The 21,112-nt window shown below is 46.4% G+C and overlaps 1 protein-coding gene across 1 annotated transcript in view; it reads right to left on the reverse strand.

Annotated features, from left to right (window-relative positions):
- Positions 1-2,276: 2,276 nt before the first annotated feature.
- The window catches only part of SLC9A8 (solute carrier family 9 member A8), a 19,094-nt gene continuing 258 nt past the window's right edge, over positions 2,277-21,112 (reverse strand). The window contains exons 2-17 of the mRNA XM_079321746.1: positions 19,956-20,134; positions 19,574-19,654; positions 17,387-17,445; positions 15,270-15,353; positions 14,298-14,399; positions 13,467-13,501; positions 12,768-12,911; positions 11,434-11,572; positions 10,175-10,280; positions 9,910-10,026; positions 9,101-9,183; positions 7,862-7,973; positions 7,281-7,501; positions 6,120-6,266; positions 3,812-3,950; positions 2,277-3,569 (exon numbers count right to left, since the gene is read on the reverse strand). Of these exons, the coding sequence (XP_079177872.1) occupies positions 3,819-3,950; positions 6,120-6,266; positions 7,281-7,501; positions 7,862-7,973; positions 9,101-9,183; positions 9,910-10,026; positions 10,175-10,280; positions 11,434-11,572; positions 12,768-12,911; positions 13,467-13,501; positions 14,298-14,399; positions 15,270-15,353; positions 17,387-17,445; positions 19,574-19,654; positions 19,956-20,134 (1,741 nt within the window). The 3' untranslated portion in view covers positions 2,277-3,569; positions 3,812-3,818. The remainder of the gene's footprint in view (positions 3,570-3,811; positions 3,951-6,119; positions 6,267-7,280; positions 7,502-7,861; positions 7,974-9,100; positions 9,184-9,909; positions 10,027-10,174; positions 10,281-11,433; positions 11,573-12,767; positions 12,912-13,466; positions 13,502-14,297; positions 14,400-15,269; positions 15,354-17,386; positions 17,446-19,573; positions 19,655-19,955; positions 20,135-21,112) is intronic.

The following is a 21,112-nucleotide window of genomic DNA, read 5'->3' on the forward strand; positions in this document are numbered from 1 at the left end:
ACCCACTGCTCTTGATGAATTCTCCAGGCATTTGTATCACTGTGGGTAGCAACACATTGCTCCTCATCTAAAGCCATCAGGTGGAGGAGTTCTCATTTTAAATTACATTGGAAAATATCATAAAGGAGCTTGCATGAGTCATTGTTCCCCAGACTACAAGCTAATACTATAATTTACCAAGGATATGTAAAAAACCCTGAATAACCTTTAAAAAATACAGCACAAAAGAAAACAGCTTGCAAGCCTGGCTTCAGAGGAAACATCCACATCCAGTCAGGGGAGGAGGACTGAGCACAGCCCGTTTCCACACAGCTCACACAGGTTGCTGGAGGGATTTTCAGCTGCCAAAAGCTGAGCTGGGTCCTTTGTACCCCTGTGCCACAGCAGGCTCATTGAAATTCCTGGTTTCTAGGGGTCCAACAGAGGCTGAGGCTGCTCCTGAGTTTCCCAGGTGTGAGTGGCCCGAAGCTGGAGCAGCTCTATGCACAGTGCGCGCTGTCCTGCCTGGCTGCTGCAAAGCGGAATCTTTTGTGCAAGCCTGGTGATATTTTAGTGCGGTCGCTTCAGGGCCATTCCCTCCCTCCTTTCCTCAGCTGCTGTGGTGCCGCCGGCCGCCGCCAGAGGGCGGCAGCGAGCAGCGCACCTGCCGGCAGGTGCGGCGTGACCGGAACGGCCGGGAAATGCCGCGAATTAATTACCGGGAATCACCGGGAAATGCCGGGAATTAATTACCGGGAATCACCGGGAACGGCCGGGAAATGCCGCGAATTAATTACCGGGAATCACCGGGAACGGCCGGGAAATGCAGGGAATTAATTACCGGGAATCACCGGGAACGGCCGGGAATTAATTACCGGGAATCACCGGGAACGGCCGGGAAATGCAGGGAATTAATTACCGGGAATCACCGGGAAATGCTGGGAATTAATTACCGGGAATCACCGGGAACGGCCGGGAAATGCCGGGAATTAATTACCGGGAATCACCGGGAACGGCCGGGAATTAATTACCGGGAATCACCGGGAAATGCCGGGAATTAATTACCGGGAATCACCGGGAACGGCCGGGAAATACCGGGAATCAATTACCGGGAACGGCCGGAAGTGATCGGGAATCACCGGGAACGGCCGGGAAATGCCGGGAATTAATTACCGGGAATCACTGGGAACGGCCGGGAATTAATTACCGGGAATCACCGGGAACGGCCGGGAAATGCCGGGAATTAATTACCGGGAATCACCGGGAACGGCCGGGAATTAATTACCGGGAACGGCCGGGAAATGCCGGGAATTACCGGGAACGGTCGGGAATTAATTACCGGAAACGGTCGGGAAATACCGGGAACTACCGGGATCGGCCGAGAGTGGTCGGGAATTACCGGGAACGGTCGGGAATGATGTGGAGTTACCGGGAACGGCTGGGAATTATTTGCTGGGGTACGGTCGAGAATTACCGGGAACGGCCGCGAATTACCGGGAACAGCCAGGAATAATAGGGAATGGCCGAGAACATCCGGGGATTACCAGGAATTACCGGGAACAGCCGGAAAATACCGGGAATTGCAGGGAACGGTCGGGAGTTGATCGGGAATTACCGGGAACGGCCGGGAATTAATTACCAGGAACAGCCGGGAATCACCGAAAGTGACCGGGAACGGCCGTGACTGAATGGGAACTGCCAGGAATTGCCGGGAATGGGCGGGAATGATGGGGAGTTACCGGGAATGGCCGGGAATGACCGAGAACAGCCGGGAAATACAGGGAATTACCGGGAACAGTCGGAAATTACCGGGAACGGCCGAGAATTAATTACCGGGAACAGTCGGGAATTAACGGGAATGGCCGGGAATTACCGGGAACAGTCGGGAATTGCCGGGAACGGGCGGGAATCACCGAAAGTGACCAGGAACGGTCGGGAGTTGATCGGGAATTGCCGGGAACGGGCGGGAATTGCCGGGAATCACCAGCAGTGACCGGGAACCGCGGCCCCCGGTGTGACAGCAGCTCCATCACCGGGACCCCGGGCAGAAGCTCCCAGGGACCTTCAGCAGCTCCCGGGTGCAAAGGCTCGAGGTGGGAAATGCAGGAACAGTGACGGGTAACAATTGAATTCAGTCTGCTGGGGAATAATGGTGACAAAGGCTGATTTCACACACCCTCCCAGCCACCACGCAAGCACTGATGGCTTTGACTCCGGGACGAGCAGAGACCCTCTCCACAGGCAGGGAAAGGCAGCAGGGGACAGGATGGGGTGTTCTGAAAAGCTGCTCAAACAGGTTCAGCACTCCAAATACATTCTTGAACTTTTATTCTCTCAATAGGTAAGCAGTGGATTAAAAATCTCAGTAGCAAAACCAGACCAAAAGTAAGTCTCACATCTTCAGAAACAAACATGTGCATTTGCATGTCAGATTTGGGTGCTGAATGGTAATTCACATCCTGGCAGTGGATATGCAAATGGCCAAGGAGGAATTTGGCAGTGGGAGCAAACTGCTGCACGTGTCACCATGGCAAACGTGCAACAAACACGTTCAGGTGCTGGCAACGCTGAGCAAACACTGGCCATGGAGAACAAATGCAGAGGTACCAAAGATTCTGAGAGAGTGTAAGCAGAGGAGAAAAATGGGACAGCTTAATGGAAGCTGTTTGGCACTTCCCAGCAGGGGCTGCTTCAGCCACGTGCAATATTAATCTTTCTGTACCTGGATTAGATTTTGTAGGCTCTTTTTTCTTCATGTACTTGCTGCTTTTGCTTCTACTGAAGCTTAAAAATTCCACTGGTGAATTCTGGAGTGTTAGGGACACCTCATAAATTAGGCAAAACAGAAGCTGCTCTTTGCTAAGATTTGAAGCCAAAGTGCCAGCAAGGAGCAACTGCCAATTACAGAGACCCAACTGCAACTGGCTTTAGCCAAAGAAAAGAAACTACAATTTCAAATACAGTTCTATGCTGTCACAGGCCCCCATTTCCCCAAAACCATGCTATAATCAGTACTGTGGATTGGATCCCTTAGTATTAAAACCAAAAAGTCCCATAAAACAGAAATCAAGAATTTCTTAAGATACAAAACTACATTTTCAGAGGTGATTCCCTGTATGTGCAGCATCTGCTCTTGTCAAGGTATGCATCTTTTCTGGGTTCAAGATGTGCAAATTCTATAAATTATACATTTCCTCCAGTCAAATTCCCTTACTAGTGTTGAAACAAATTCACAGTATAAACTGTCAATTCTCTTCATGCTTGAATGAATATATTTATATATATATATATATAAAAGGTAAAGTGCAATTCTTTCTGTTCTGCAGAGCCACAAGGGCCCTGTACTGCAGTGTGTGGTCACAGCAGTTTTGGGAAGGGAAGAGGCCCCCCATTAACAATGCCACCATTTCACAGCAGACAGTTCTGCTTTTCAATGGGCTGTGTGGAATTTGCTGTGCAGTCAAGCCTGAACAAAAGGTTCTTCCTTCAGCCCGTGCAGTGTCTGACCCTTGTGGGTTTCCCTTCCTGAGAGCCCCAGCAGAGCAGTGGGAGCCACAGAACAGGAGCAGGGCAGCTCTGCAGGGGGAGCTCTGCAGGGGGAGCTCTGCAGGGGGAGCTCTGCAGGGGGAGCTCTAGGCTCTGCTCCAGGCTCAGCTCCAGGCTCAGCTCCAGGCTCAGCTCCAGGTTCAGCTCCAGGCTCAGCTCCAGGCTCAGCTCAGCTCCCAGGCTCAACTCAGCTCCAGGCACAGCTCCAGGCACAGCTCAGCTCCAGGCTCAGCTCCAGGCACAGCTCAGCTCCAGGCTCAGCTCCAGGCTCAGCTCCAGGCTCAGCTCCAGGCTCAGTGTGCCCCAGCCCCACTCTGCTGCAGCAGCTCCTGCTCGTCGTCCTCCGAGCCCGAGGGGCCCTGCCGAACCTCCTCGTACCATTTGTTGGTCAGGGTCTTCATCTGGATGCGCCCATCGTGCAGGTCCTGCCCAGGAAACAGAGCACTGGTACCTGCTGCAGAGCTCCAGTGCCAGGGCACAGCACCCAGAGCCTGAGCACAGCACCCAGAGCCAGGGCACAGCACCCAGAGCCTGAGCACAGCACCCAGAGCCAGGGCACAGCACCCAGAGCCTGGGCACAGCACCCAGAGCCAGGGCACAGCACCCAGAGCCTGGGCACAGCACCCAGAGCCTGGGCACAGCACCCAGAGCCTGGGCACAGCACCCAGAGCCAGGGCACAGCACCCAGAGCCAGGGCACAGCACCCAGAGCCTGAGCACAGCACCCAGAGCCTGGGCACAGCACCCCAGAGCCAGGGCACAGCACCCAGAGCCTGGGCACAGCACCCAGAGCCTGGGCACAGCACTGGTACCTGCTGCAGCACCCCCAGAGCCAGGGCACAGCACCCAGAGCCTGGGCACAGCACCCAGAGCCTGAGCACAGCACCCCCCAGTGCCAGGGCACAGCACTGGTACCTGCTGCAGAGCTCCTGTGCCAGGGCACAGCACTGGTACCTGCTGCAGCACCCCCAGAGCCAGGGCACAGCACCCAGAGCCTGAGCACAGCACCCCCAGTGCCAGGGCACAGCACCCAGAGCCAGGGCACAGCACCCAGAGCCTGAGCACAGCACCCCAGAGCCAGGGCACAGCACCCCCAGTGCCAGGGCACAGCACCCAGAGCCAGGGCACAGCACCCAGAGCCTGAGCACAGCACCCAGAGCCAGGGCACAGCACCCAGAGCCAGGGCACAGCACCCAGAGCCTGAGCACAGCACCCAGAGCCAGGGCACAGCACCCAGAGCCTGGGCACAGCACCCAGAGCCAGGGCACAGCACCCAGAGCCAGGGCACAGCACCCAGAGCCAGGGCACAGCACCCCAGAGCCTGGGCACAGCACCCAGAGCCTGAGCACAGCACCCCAGAGCCTGGGCACAGCACCCAGAGCCTAGGCACAGCACCCAGAGCCTGAGCACAGCACTGGAATCTGCTGCAGCACCCCCAGAGCCAGGGCACAGCAGGGCCACAGCTGCACACACCCCTCAGGAAATCCTTGCTCCTGCTCTCTGAGCACACAGAGCCCTTCCCACCAGCAAACACTCACCAGGTGCTCAGTCAGTAATTATTGCTGCAGATGAGATCTGATGATGGGTGTTTGTACCTGTGTTCTCTAGACAGTCCTGCTCTGTGTGTTACAACAATCCCAGTGCTGTCTGCATGGCCTGGCTTTGCCTCTCCTCATGTTCCCAGGGACACTGGAAGCTTGTGGCCTGCCCTGGTGATTCACATGCTTATTTTTCCAGCCTTTGGTTGCAATCTGGATGGCAGCCCGTGCTTTTGGCTACCAACTACCAATCAGATGCTTATTTGGTTCCTTGATTCCTTTCTGTTTTTGCAATAAATGACTTTAGTTTTTGTAGGAAAGTGCTGAATGAGTACTTTAGAAAAGTACAAAACAAGAGAAAAAACAGTACTTTTGAGTAGGCTTGGAAGATGGAATGTATATTTAAACAAAATTATAAACTGCACAGCCAAAATGCTTCCATGGGAAATTTGAAAAACAGTGAATTCTGTGGCTAAGGAGCCTCAGATTTCTGAAGCACAGGAGTGAAAAAGGCACAGTATTTACACCTTGGGGCCACTCAGTGTTAAGTTACTGCCAGGTGTTGTTTTGCATTTACAGCCTCAGAGCCTTGGTCTCTGGGAAGTGAGCAGGCTGGGAAGTGGAAGGTGCAGTGCTGGTGCCCATTTCCAAGGCAGAAACTGCACTCTGCAGCAACATCCCAGCTCCAGCAGTCACAGCTCCACTGACAGCCAGAGGCAGGAACTGTGTGTGACAGCACCTTGAAGCTCTGCCCAAGTGGCAGCAGCTTTTTCTAGCAGCAGCAGCCAGTGATTCCTGATGCCCTGCATGGGTCCCTGCACCATTAAAGGCCAGTTCAGCAGATCCTTACACCAAGTTTAAGTGGGGGGGCTCTGAGTTCTCATTTAACCCAACTTACAGAGCAGCTGTTCACTACAGCTGCTCTCTCTATGCACGAGCAATACACAGATGTCCCACTGTCCCCACACAAGTGGCTGCACTGTGAGCCCTGTGTGGTACTGAGGACAACAACCAACTCCACCAGTTTCCCTTCTCCCAGAACACAAGGAAGACTTACTTCTTGTGTGAGCCTTCTGGTGAAGAAGGGGTTCAGGTACTCGACGTCGAGGCGCATGAAGCCTTTGAGGTTCTGCCGCTTGATGTACTGCGCCTCGTACTCCTCCTCTGTCAGCTCTGACAAGTGCTCTGACTCTATTGTGTTGCCCTAGAAAAAGCACAAAGACTGCAACTACCCAAGAGAAGTGGGTAATTCAGCACCCTCATCAGTCCCTGCTCCCTTAGGACAAGCAGCTGCCATGCTGCAACAATATGGAAATGACCCCCATGCCAGCCCTGCAGGAGGCTCTTCAGCCACTGAAGCCCAGAGCCACTCAGCTTCCCTTTCCATGCTGAAAGGGAAAAGGCCTCAAATGTTCCATGTTTTGTGTTGTCACTATTGCTGAGAACAGGTTTCTACTGTGCAGGTTTTCTCTTGTGAGCTGGACAATGCTGTCACCCAGCAAGCAGCACTGCTGTCATTGTCCCAGTGAAAACCAGCCCTGTCCCTGCACTCCTCCTGCACTTCCTTGTGTGGGCAGTGCAAGGTAATTCTACAGACTACAATCAACCCCATGCAAAGACAAATGTTCTTAAGATCCTCCCTGCATATACTCTTCAATGGTTTAGAGAAAAACAGTCAGGAAATGTCCTGTGATAGTTTTTGTTTTCCAGTCATTTGCTCAAGAGGTTCCAGAGTGGAATCTGATCTCTTGCTTTGTCAGAAATTGTATTAAAATAAACTCCATTCAGAGGGGGGCTATTGTTACCCCCTTCTCATGGCCTTTGAATTTTTCAAAATAATTTCCAGCTGCCTTTTATGATTAATTTCCATCTCTCTGTACCGACTACTTTCTCTCTATATATGACTCAATCCTCTATCATCTGCTTTATCCTTTTCCAAGGATACTTTAATTTATATAGATCAACTTGTAATTAGATTGAATTAAAAGACTGTTTCTCCCCCACTCGTCCAAACACATATTTTGTATGAACACTAACCAAACTCTGTCTTTGGGATACTTTAAAATTACATTGCTTGGCTTTGTCCTACTACCATGGCTTTTTCTACTGCCTTCATCTTACTTTTTAGTAACAGATCATGTACTAGTTAGTAAAAAGATTTAAACTGAAACAACCCCAGCAAACCCCAGGGATCCTGGAATGAAAACCCCAAACCCACCATCTTCTCAGTCTTGCTGAGGTTGACATCCTTCTTGCTCCTCTTGCGTGGTTTGGAGTCCTCGATGTCCACCAGCCTGATGAGGGGCATGGTGCCCCCCCCCAGCAGCAGGATGGTGAAGAGCACGATGATGATGGTGGTGGTGCCGATGAGCTGCCGCTTCTCCATGGGCTCCAGGCCCAGGTGCAGGCTGAGGGCGTAGGGGATGGCACCTCGTAACCCTGCAGAGGCAGGCCAGGGGACACTCAGGCAGCAGCACAGAGCTCAGCAGGGCTCTGCACCCCAGGCCTTGTACAGCATGGCAGGGCCATTGGCCAGCACTGCCTGCCACCCCAAAACAAGTCTGAGCCTTTCAGATGCTGCTGCTCAAACTGAGCCTGCTGGGTCTGCACACAGAAAAGCTCTGGTGGGGCTCACCACAGACAAAGGGGAAAGAGAACATTCCTCTGCACTTCAGAACGGTGCAAATGTGCAGCTGAGTTTTGCTCAACAATGAAAAAGCAGCTCCTCCTAGAGTGGGCCACACAATCAAACAGATAAAACATTTTTTCTGGTTCTCAATATTCTGAGCTTTGACTTACCACTAAACCACATGATAAACATCATTTTGGGAGTGATCTTATGATCACGGAAAAAGTTGAGTAGGTAGGAAAGTGGGAAAATATTCACTGCTCTACCAAACAGAACCAGCACCTGAAAAACAGAAATAAAAGCAAAAGACCATTTGATGTGTTACATCCACCAGCTGCAGCTGGAAGGTGAATGTGCTCCATGTGCTCCATGGACAGGGAGAAACCCCTCAGCACAGGGTACTGTGCAATGTTACTCCTGAAACATTTTGTCTGCTTAACTGAAACTAAATCAGACCTGTCACTGATGGAGACCAGGCTGCTTTACTGATAATAAAGAAATGGAACCCAGGAAGCATTCCAGGGACCAAGAATTACTTTGGGTAGAAGTGCTCCTCAGTGCAATCCTTTAATCATGCCCTTGGTGCATTTCTATTGCCTCCCTGGGGCCCAGTTGCTCAGAAAGGCCAGGAGCCAAACAAACAGCACATCAGGCTGTTTCTCAACACTTCCCTGGGCATGGCTATAAAACATTCCCCACACTGGAGCAACACTCTGAGGGTGGAAAAGAAAAGAAAGGGGACTATTGATTTAATGGCAAACAATTAACAAACACAGTGAAAACTTTAACTCAGAAAAGTTAAGGTTTTCCCAGAACATTGTTTTTAAGCTCTACTACAAACAGACCTTGATAAGGTAAATATCCTAGAATTAGTCAGCAGGATCCTTGAAGGGCTGTGTTGTTTTCCTTTATGAATCACCCCAAAATTACACAATTTGCATTGCACCTGAGAGGGCAGTGCTGCACAGGAGGAAGTGTCACACCTTAGACATATATTAGAGAGGGAAGTTGTGTGCAATGCAGGCAGAGCAGCTCCCTGTGCTGATATCCCTGTCTGGGGAGCTCTTCCCTGAGCCATGGGATGGGTCAGTGTGCTGTGCACAACTGGAAATAAATCCACACTGCCCTCACTGCACTCTGCAAAAGGGAACACACTTTTCATGCTGATATTAAACCATTGCAATGGCAACAGATGGAGGCAAGCCCAATGTGAAAGGAAATTCAGTCACTGCATTAAGGCACACTGAAGTGGGTTTAAAGACAAAAAATTAGGAAAGGAGTCTGAGAACTTTTTATGAAGACCTACAAATTGTAACAATTATTCTAAAATCTTTTAACTGTAAGGTGTTTCCCCCTTCCCCAATACCAAAAATGCATCTAAAAAGATATGGAAGAAAGTAAATACCTACTATGCACCAGATGACAAAGGACATTTCAAACTTGTGAGGAAAACTAAAAATTGACAGGCCAAGAAATGCAAAAACACACGTTTCTGAAAAAGAGAAATCACATCTTAAATAAACAATTCCAGAAAAACCTTTTCTACTCCTGTTATTAATTCCTACATACAGTACATAAAATGGGATTTCCTGACAAAACCCTGGAGAGCTGCTGGTGCTGGCTAAATTCACTTTGCAGCAAAGCCCCTCCCTGATCACACTGCATCCTCCTGCAAACAACACAGAATTCCTTCATGGCAGCCCCCAGAAATCAGGGACATGTTTGTAATGCAGGAACACATTTGTAATGTCATTTCTTCAAAGGTTTGTTTGAAAAGGGAACTGGAAAGGCTCTAGGACTCTGAGCTGCTTGTATCATTACTTCCAAAAACTTCCACATTTGAAGAAACTCTTTTTGCAGGTAGCTTTTTATATTTCAAAATACTTAAAAAATACCACTCAAACCCCATCTCCTAGAACTAAAAGCAAAGCAGAGGAACACACAAGTTAGAGATGTCTCTCATCCATCTTATGACAAATCTTAGCAGGAGCCTGCAGGATGGGAGAGATTTACTGCCTGTTTTATCCAATGTGGCAGGAAAGGTGACATTTGAGTGCCTTCCAGCCTCCACTCTCAGGAATTCTTCTCTTAAAGACACACACTGACACACAACTGCCTGGATGCAAATTCACACCTCTGCTGCTCCCAACAGAATCACATCCCATGCAAATGAACTTCTCAACTATTAACAGTGGATTGAATAGCAGGGAGCACCTACCACACATGAAAGCAACAGTTCTGAGTGTCTGCTGCATCAGGATCTGTGTCACTGGGGACAGGTTGTGGTGTGTGTAGTGGGACATCACAATGCCAGAGAACAGGATTGCCATGATACCTGTGGGCAAGAACAACAGAAAACTGCAAGGATTTTCTGCTGAGACCTCCAGGGTAATCTTCTCACAAGGCAAAACCTTGTGTTTCTACAGCAATAGAAATATTTTAACATATCAAACAGTGTGGTCAGAACTCATTTTGCTACTCACCTGAGAGTGAGATCCCTTCTGCAAGTCCATAGGGAAGGTAAGCAAAGATAATCATCATCCCAAATTCCAGGGAAGGTGTTTTCCTTAAATCAATGTGCTTTAGTACGTACACACAGAAATGTTATGGAAAAAGTACATTAAAACATAAACTAAAGGAATATTTTGATGTGTTCATACCATTACAAAACAATGATTATGTTAATGTACTTTACTCAATAGCCAATAAGATCTACAAATTGGCCTTCAACTCAAGTATGGAAAGATTGGTCATTTCTTATGTGAGGAATGTTTCCTATAGAAGCTACTGCTGGTAGAAGTCTGCCAGAAGACAGAGTTAGAGACAAACAGATCCCCTGCTAATGTGCCCCTAAAATACTGATAACAACAGGGAAATCGAATACTTTTGAGGCACAAGTAACTACAAAGGGAAAATAAACTGCTTTTCTCTTTGACTTAGTATAATTTAGATATGAGTCAAAGAAGAGCTGATTACCTGTGTCCCTCTTTTGTTGTGTGTATGGAATAATTTCAAAGTTTGTTGAATTAGGCTGATGAACCAAAAGGGGAAATATGTCTGTATTGAATCAAACATTCCATTCCTGCTGTTCACAACCCAAGTGTTTGCAGTGTGTCCCAGCTGACAGCAGTAACTGCCCAGAGCTCACACAGGGAATCAGAGGCAGCATCAAACCACCCCAAAAGTCACAAAGGTGTCTGGGCTGCAGCAAACACCTTGCTGATCTCTGCAGAGCAGCTCCTGGTTATTCAGCAACCAATCCATGGAAGTGGAAGAGGCAAAATGCAGCCCAGGATAAATGCAGGGAGAACAGTGCCTGCACTCAGCTGCCTGCACATGATCCACAGGGACAAACGGGCTGGGCTGACTCAAAGGCCCTCGGGAAAAGCAGCTTTTTTTCCTCTTTAATTAACTGTTTTATCTATGTAAAAAAGAAGCCATATGCTTGTTAGAATGGATTGGTATTGAAATGGAATGAATATATTTTGAATTTACAAAACAATTACCATATCTTATAACACTCCAGTGCACATAAGCTATTATACAACATTTCTGACCTTAATTATGTTCATAAAAATTTGATGCCACTTTTAATACACATCCATGCACACTAGCATAAAACCAAAATAATGTCTACCAAGAAATATCCTCTAAGAAATGCTGGAGAAGATGGGAAGAAAAATACTACTAAAATGTTGCAGTTCACCAATACATATACAACACCAAAATTAGAAAAGGATATTAATGCAGAAATAAGACCAGTAAGTGTGCCAAGTGCTGCAGAGCCAAAGAACATCTTCAGAAAGTATCCCAGTGCCTGTAGGAAGGTTTGCCATCCACTTACATCTGACATATTTTCCCTTGTCAAACCTTCTGCTGTGCTAGATACAATTAAAAGAGAAATAAAAAGAAATGGCTATACATTCTAAGCCTGGATCCAAAAATATCAAACATCTTTTGAGCACAACAACAAAAAGATTCCCATTTCTTTGTTGCTACCACTCTTAAAAGGCTTTTACTGTGATATATGTAACAAGGGGAATGTCAAAAGATGTTAAATCAAGCCTTAGTGTAATCCCCAAAGGGAAACCTAATTCTGCTCAAAACCTAGCCCTGCTCCTCTGAAGAACCCAGAATGGCATAAATAGGCTATGGTGATGGCCAGGACTTCAAAACAATGCTCCATCCTTGAAAAGGAAAAGAAAACACATTTTACAATGGTAAAAACCCATGTGATCCTCTGAGAAGAACAAATGAACAGGAAGAAGTCTCATCAAATATTTAGGTGTGGATGAGAGACAAGAAGGTCACTGATGGCAAACAAAGCAGCTCTTAACAGGAAAGGGGAGAAGCCTCTTTGAATACAGGAATATATTTCATGAAAATTCTTTGCAAAGAACACATGGATCATAGCTAGTGTTTCTCTTGGCTGCTTTTAGCTTTCAGCATCTTCCCTGAAAGTACAACAACTGTAATAAAAGCAATTAATTCATTAGAAAATTGCTCTGACTTCACAGCCTGCTTGGTACAGCTGATCCTTCTATGCATTCACAGTCACAGCTACTGGCTTCAGCAATAACATGAAGATAGATCTATCCATGTTTTACTCTTTCAGCCCCAAAGAATTCTCACAGGTGAAAGACAAGGGTATTGGATGCTCCTCTTTCCCACAGCAGCCCCAGCACAAACACAACCCCACTGCATGGATGCTGCTGCATTCCTGCCCAGCCACAGTGGCACAGACACAGAGCAGCCCTGGGAAGGTATTTCTGTGCCTGACAGGTGACAGGGGCTCCTGCTGTCAGGACCCTCAGATGGAAAGAGAGCTGAAAATGAATGCAATTAGAAAGCAATCAATTATCTAGGTCAATGAGATAAGGCACTGAGGCAGGGCTAATGAGGAAACCATTCTTCTGTAAACATTCATGTTCTGGATTGCTTCCTGCACAGAAGCACCATACAAGATTCAGCTTTAACCTGAAATACACCTTTTGTTCCAAATGAAGATGGAAGAATTACTGTATACCTGAAAAACTAACAGGAAATGATGAAGTCAGTGTCTCCATACACACTTACTTGGTCAGGACAATTGAGACTGCATCGTTGAGAATACTTTCTCCAAAAACCAACATGTTCAGCACAGGGTCCACATTAAGGGCATTGAAAATGGCAATAGTAGCCACAGGGTCAACTGCAGATATTAAAGAGCCAAATGCAAAACTGGGAGAACACAAAGAGGAAACTGGATGAAAAAAATACCTACCTAGTAACCTTACATGGACAACAGTAACAAACCCATTTGTGTTACAGTTCCTACACAGTGATATGTTGTATTCTCTTTTCCCACGGCAACTTGCCAAGTTCTTGAGAAAATCTACATTATTGATACTGAGAAACTTATTCTGTCTTTTAAGAGAAGATTGGAGAAGGAAGTTAGACCCTTATCACACATATTAATAATACCAACTAATCAAAGTTTACAAATCTTAAAGTTTGGTTAAAATACCCAGTATCTGTCTAAAGAAATAACTGAGCATAGAACAGAATAGACTAGAATGCAGCAGAATGGAATATAATACAACATTATTTGGAAATAAGGGTGTAATAAATAGGGTATAGAAGTGTTCCATCTATTTCCTGGTTTCATACCCAATGTTGAATCTCAGCAATTAAACACTAATCAGAAGAGGTGCCCAACTGCAGTGCATTTCCCTCCTGCAGCCATGCTGAGGAAAGCTTCACTTCATACACTACACCATCTCCCCAGGAGCTTACCTGTCTGTCATGTTGAGTTTATAAATTACATCAGCCTGAAAGGATAGACAGAACATAATCACAATCAATTGTGGTGTTCTGCTGCTCTTAAAAAACAAACTATTCATCAAATCCCAAGTTTATGGGATTATTACGAACAAAAAGTTCACAGTAGTGATGTTACCAGTTTAACAGTGCCCTCCAACAGTAATCTACTGCTACAATGCTGGTCACCCAAGACCAGGGAACTAGAGCAGAGTCAGGTGAGCAGAGCAGCCAAGACAATCAAAGGAAGAGACACCTGAGTGCAAAGAGGAAAGTACAGAATGCTTGGCCCACCAGAATGAAGTCTGAGAGAAAAGATAAATATCTGTGTCTACATGTAATCAACAGGAAACAGCAAATCAGAAAAGAAAAAACAATTCCTATTGTAGAGTATAAGCTGGCTCTAGAGAACACAGGTGCACAGGTTGTGGAACAGCATTCCACAAGGAAGATTGTTAGGAAAAAGCAAAACTCAAGTCTTAATTGCTTTTCCCAGGGCACATGCTGTGTCACAGAGTCACAGAGTGGCTCAGGCTGGAAGGGACACCTGAGGTCACCAACTCCACCCCTCCTTGAACACCTCACCCATGGAAAATGTCCATGGAGCATGCAGAGCTCTGAGCACTTCCAGGGAAGGAAACTCCAGCAATTTCCCTGGCAGGGGTTGTACAGCACTGCCTCTGTGAGAGCACAGAACTGCACTTTGTGACCAGGAATTCACTTTCACTCTATTTGTCTGCCCTTGAAAACTGGGCTTGCAAATAATGAGCCAGATAAGCTGAAGTGCTTCAAAGCAGGAAGTCTTACCTGGCCCAGGAAATAGATTCCTCCACCTACAATGAAAGCTGATATTGCAGTGCCAAATACTGAGAACAGAATGATGGAACCAATGTTCTGAAAAAAATTACCCTGGAACACAGTAATAAAATGAGTAAATTAGTAAAAATGGCCTGAAGGAAAACTCATGTATGGGTTTGCATTTAATTAGATTCTAATTCACAACTGGGTTTCTGATTATAAGTGCTCAGTTTGTGTCCAGGACCCCAGGACACACATCTACACACCATCTGCCCAGAGAGACTGCAGCTCTCTTGAGGACAACAGCAACTCCTCTGATTCCCAGGACTGATTCCCAGTCTGGCACAACAAGAACCCAGTCCCCAGGCAAACAGCTGGATATCCACCAGCACTGACACATTCCCCACCTGGCAGAAGGGTAAGTTAGTCCCTCTGCTGGAGACAGGGCATGTGAAAAAAGCTTGTACACCTCCCAGTTCTAACCCACTGCTTGTGATTTTGCACTAAAAGGTCTCCAGTGCTGGTACCAGTCCCTGTGTCACCAGGGCCACTGTCCCCTCCCTGTCCTAAGGGCAGCACAAGGCAGCACCAAACCCCTCAGGCTGTGAGAAATGCCCATGGAAACCCAGCCCCAGGCAAGGGTCAGAACCCACATTTCCCTCTTCTGCAGCTGTGGAGTGACCACACCTTCCCCACTTCTCATCTTACACCTCCCCACTTCTCCTGCTGCAGAGCAGCCCTTGTACAGCCCTGCTGAGAACCTCTCCAGCCAAGGAAACCCTGCCAGCACTCAGCAGCAGCAGCAAGCTAAACTCACTGCACTCCAGCCTCAAGAGCTTCACATCTTGCACTCCCAATTCCCCAATGATTAATAGAATGGAATTTAATGCAATTAGCCTAGGCTTCATTAAGATAACTAAAAGCAGAATCTGTTCCAAACAAAACCTCAAGATGCAAAATGAGTGTCTGGCAGGGACTGACCTTGTGCAGTGAATATCCAGATTCAAATATAATAGGCGGAAGCAAAAGCAGAAAAAACATATTTGGACGAAACATTTCTTCTTCCTGCAAAAAAAAAAAAATTAATTATAATTTCAGGGATATCACCATTATTGAAATAACATCAAATCCTCCAAAAGAAAAGCTATTTAAAAAACAGTGATGGAAAATGAAAAATCTTTCTCCCTTCTTATCACAAATTAGAAGACTGAAGAACAGTCAACTATTCCAGAGCTGCTACTTCCATTGTTCTTTTTCAATCCAGTGATAGAAATCCAGGAGTTACTTATTTTAAATTACTGTCTCCAAAAAAAGCTGCATAGAAAACAGGTTATTTATGGTAAAGGAAAAATCTTCCTGTTTCTACAAAAAATATTTCCACTTTATGTGAGAATCTGGAGATCTGTGAGGACTGCCAAGGAACTGTGACCTCTTGGCCACTGCTGGAACAGAACAGGTTAACTGGGACCAAGCAGCTTCACTGGAAAACTCATCACCTGACAGGAAAATCCCAGGCCCAGTGGCCCTGCAGGTGACCAGGCTCAGGTGACACCACCTGAGGGGCCTGAGGCTTCTCAGCAAATGCAATTTCTGCCTGAATTGAATGGTACTGTTCTGATGGCTCCTTTTGCCACCACAGTGATATAACTGGAACCCACCATGAGGTAAGATGCTATTTTTTGTGTCCCCAGTCCTTGTCACTTGTCTCACTGCTGATGCTGCACCCCCAGCCTGGCACCCTGGTGCCCTGCAGGCAGAGTAAAACAGAAGGCAGAGGAGTCCCAGGCTGAGGGGCCAGTCTCTTTACCCACCTCACACTCCCCCCTGGTGCCCCCAGCACTGGACACAGGTTTGTCACCTCCCAAGCCCAGATTAACTTGTTTAAACCCAGGGTAAACAGCTGATGGACTGTTCTGTTCCAACACCAGCTTTCAAACCAGAGGTACTCATCTCTTTAAAATCTCAATCCTGCCTGTACCAGTGATAATCATCTTAGAGGATTTGGGGGGCTTAGAAAACAAAACTCATCCTTTGGGCTGAAATGCTCCAGCCCATGACTGTGCACAAATAATCCTGTGAACCATGACTGACACTGCTGCTGCTGCCAGCACACAAAACCCACAGCTCTGAGTCACTGCACTTGGGACAGCCCTGAAACCAGAGCTGGACAAGCAAGGGAGAACAACAGAAAGGAAGGACTGTGTGCTGTGTGGAAGCAGAGGAAAGTAAAACATGAGGATTCTGCTAGGCAAGAAGCACCAGCAGGCACCAGGCCTCAGTGGTGAACTCAAATGAACACTTAGTAAGGTGTGATCACTAGAAATGACACAGCAAAGTTTTCAGGGCAGGGATATGATCCATGATTTGCTTTGTACAGAAATATAGCCTGCAGGTAAATATTTCATTTTTTTATCTTACCAGATAAACAAAAGATATTCAGTAAATTCAGATCCATTTAGAACCATGTCATGAAGTCTGTAATTTTTGATTAGAAAATTTCACATCTAAAATTACAACAGCCTATGTTAGAACCCAAGCTTTATTACAGTGAAAGTAACTCAAATAAGCTACAATAATGTGATATCTGTGGCCTCTCACCTTGGCTGACAACATGAGCAAGCACAGCTCCCCAGTGCCTCCCAAGCTGAGACCAACACTTCCCAGAAAACCTCCATGTAATTCATCAGCTGTCATCAGTATTTCCATGTTTACAGAACAAGTGCTCAAATCAGAGCAGGAAGTTTTTTTCTCCTCTTACATACATGATCTTACTCAGATTATTTTATTTAATCCATAAGAAACTAATTTAAAATGCTGATGTCATGGCCATTTAACTGATTTTCAATTTTAAGTCAAATTCGGTGCTGTGAAACAAAATCACAGTTTAAATGCTGCAAGATTTTAAATTAAAGCAGGAACAGTGAAGAGTTCATTGCTTTGATAATGTGGATAAACAGTAGGAAGCAAAATCCTTGCTTCACTGCAGACTTGGAGAAACTTCTGCCAGGGTTTGCCCTCTAAAACATCAACTATTACAAAGCCTTTTTCGTAAATTCAGGGATTTTTCTACAATTAAAAATTAATTGTTACAACAATACCTTCCAGTTGGCCAGCTTTTGAGCCTCTATGATTTTTATAAAAGCTCCCATAAGGATACCTAGGAGAAAATAAGAAAACATTCTGAAATAGCCACAAAACAGGTCACTGTTTATCAGCTCTCCAAGTTTTAGAAGTGGAAACAAGGCAAAACATAGTGCAGCAAGTCTTTCATTCCTAAACCATGAAAACACTGAGTGGTTTTGGGTTTAACACCCAAAATAATACCCAGTTTCCAATATGTTACATAACTGCAGAGTTTCCCTGCATAACAGATTGTCTCTTGGGACACCCCAACTCCAGGCAGACCTACTGAGAGTGGGATGCTCACTGGTTCAGAAAGACAACAGGCTTAACTACTCAAACCCACCTCTCATCTAAGCTGCACTCAAATGAGATTTCACCTTTCCTGCTGAAGAATCAGCAAGTTATGAGTCAGGCACCTGTGCTCTGTGTCACTTCAATGCTATCTGCAGTTAAAGCAGCTTAAATGAATTCAGTCTTCTCCACAGAAGTTAATTTTGTTTGAATGAAATCATAGCACTTGCTGGCAATGAGGAAGGCAACAAGCTCTGATCAGGGTGGAGACCCTGCCAGAACTGTTGTCCAAATGAGTTACACACTGTTTAAGTCATGTAGAAATAATGTGAATATACAAGAATTTTATCAAGGCTGCTGCACACTCTGTGGTTAAAGGTTATCATACTCTTTCCTCCCATATATCTTCAAACATAAACACATAAAACTGTAACCAGATTTCTTCTGGAAGTCATGAAGCTAACTCATGAACTGTCATTAATTGTTTTCAAGTAGTTATAGGGAATTTGTCTTTAGCCAGATTTCAGATCTGGGTTTCTGCAGAGTTGTTTTATTATTTACAGAATGGAGACTTCACAGTCAAACATTGGGACACAGAAGTCAAATACTCCAAATGGAGTACAGAGTACAGAGTGTCTGCAAAGCTTCCAGTGTGCTTTCCTGTAACTCATGTTAAGTGTCTTTCCTGTAACTCATGAGCCCTCCTCTCATGCTGCAGCAAACAAAAGAGTCTCACAAACAGAATCACATGGGTTACTGCTGATGGATGTGTCACACACACAAAGCCAGGGGCCTAAGCCTGCTTTGATACAGAGATCTGGGAAGGCAGCAGTCCCAGAGGGAGAAATAATTGTTCCATGAAATGGTTTCTATGGAAAGGAAGAGGAAAACATAAATGAAGGAACATCAAAGGTCTGCTGTTCCTTGAAAGACAGAATGCAGACACGGCCACTCACATGCAAATACATTTACAAACTACTCTTCCTTTATTACTGAATGAATGAATGCAGGTTTTGATCAGCTGTTACTATTCAATCAGGCAAGTCAGTTTTGACAATGGGCTAATTAGAAGGGTTAAGTCTGTAACAATAAATCTCTTTTTTTTTTTTTTTCCATTTTATAGGTATTTTCTTATTGCAACCAACCTTCATTTTTCCTGAGAACGTGTTAAAACTCGGTAACAAATCAAATTACTGGGAATTATTTTTGCCAACAAAATTCCAGCAACTTATAAGGATGAGGATAAAATCTAGACTCAGAGAATGAACTTCCACCCTGTCCACATGACAGACACACCCCCTAGAAACCATAACAGCAGCTTAGACAATGGGAGGAAAAACACTTGAGAAAACCCTACCTCTCTTCTCTGCTGTCACTTTTATTAGCCTTCAATAACTTCCTGAGAGCATTTGTTTAATTTACAAATCAAAACAGGGCACACCTCATTTCTGGCACTGCTGTCAAAACTGGATACTTGAAACTCAAGGTGTCTCCTGCAGCTGTGCAGAGCAGCCCTGAGCTGGCAGCTCCTGTGCTTGTACAGGTGCAGAGTCCTGCCAGCAGGGCTGAGAGCCCCTCAAACACAACTGAGCCTATAAAACAACTAGCTAAGGCTGAAATGACACAGGCCATCTGTTACTGGGCTGGCCTGGGTAAAACACCCTGCTGACTCACAGGAATGGCTGTGCTGCCATCATGTCACCTCTCTGGGGGACAGACTGCTGTGCCACCCCACAACCCAGCTGAGCATGGTCCTGCACAGCCTCAGAACAGAGCACAAGAGATGCAGCACTGCTGCTCCTGACCCACCCTGAGCAGCACAGACACCAGCAGTGACACCAATGCAGTGTGACAATGTCATGGTTACTCACCTAAGGAAACAACAGCCACGCTCTCTGGTAGAAAATGAAGCCTGTATTCTATCAGCAAATGCACCAATATGATGCAAATAGCTGTGAAGGGAAAAATGGAGGTTCAGGAGTGTTGGAAAAGAACAAAATATACTTTTCATTAGTATTTTTTAAATGCACAAGCAAACTTCTCCTAATGATGCAGTAGGCTTCACTTTGGCAATGAACCAAGAAGCAGCAGTGTAAGCAGCAGCTGCCACCACCATCAATGTTCTCACTCCCTGTGCCTGGGCAAAATCCCACTTCACAGAGAGACCAGAGAAATAAACCACCATGATTTTGAGTGTCCTCAGACACAGAGCACAGTTAACAGAGATCAACAGACTTTCAGTTCACTATTCACCTATAACAAGAAGGCTAAAGAAGATGGTCATGCCACTAGACTGCTCCTCTTGCTGTGCCTGGACTCCAGTCTGAACTGGGAGGATGGGTTTGGGGGGGGTAGGAGCCACCAGCTTGGTAGTAGCAGCCAGCAGAGTGTGGAGGGTGGCATTGATGACCTCATGGGTGGCATTTGCAGACCTGTCAGGATAATACAATATAACATGTGATTATAAGAATATGGTATGTGATCATACTGGGTGGGAGCAGGATGGCAAAGCCCACCATGGACATGCACACACCAACCAACCACCAGATCCCACTGAACCCGTGCTGGGGACCAACCCATCACGGCTGTGTTCTAAAAGCAATCTCTGCTCAAATACCAACCCATCACGGCTGTGTTCTAAAAGCAATCTCTGCTCAAATACCAACCCATCACGGCTGTGTTCTAAAAGCAATCTCTGCTCAAATACCAACCCATCACGGCTGTGTTCTAAAAGCAATCTCTGCTCAAATACCAACCCATCACGGCTGTGTTCTAAAAGCAATCTCTGCTCAAATACCAACCCATCACGGCTGTGTTCTAAAAGCAATCTCTGCTCAAATACCAACCCATCATGGCTGTGTTCTAAAAGCAATCTCTGCTCAAATACCAACCCATCACGGCTGTGTTCTAAAAGCAATCTCTGCTCAAATACCAACCCATCACGGCTGTGTTCTAAAAGCAATCTCTGCTCAGACAAATACCAACCCATCACGGCTGTCTTCTAAAAGCAATCTCTGATTAGACAAATACTGGAAGTTCCTGTTCATGGAGATGAATATTGGGGAGCTGCTTCACACACCACAGACCCCAGACATGCAGGGACAGACAGACATGCAGGGACGGACAGACATGCAGGGACGGACAGACATGCAGGGACGGACAGACATGCAGGGACAGCCTGGCATGCAGGACAGACAGACATGCAGGGATGGACAGACATGCAGTGACACACAGAGATGCAGTGACACACAGACATGCAGGGACAGACAGACATGCAGGGACAGACAGACATGCAGGACAGACAGACATGCAGTGACACACAGACATGCAGGACAGACAGACATGCAGGGACACACAGACATTCAGGGACAGCCGAGGGCACGCCCAGCCCACCCGGGTGTGCACAGCAA

Source organism: Erithacus rubecula, assembly GCF_903797595.1.
Source record: "Erithacus rubecula genome assembly, chromosome: 18".
NCBI classification, from domain to species: domain Eukaryota; kingdom Metazoa; phylum Chordata; class Aves; order Passeriformes; family Muscicapidae; genus Erithacus; species Erithacus rubecula.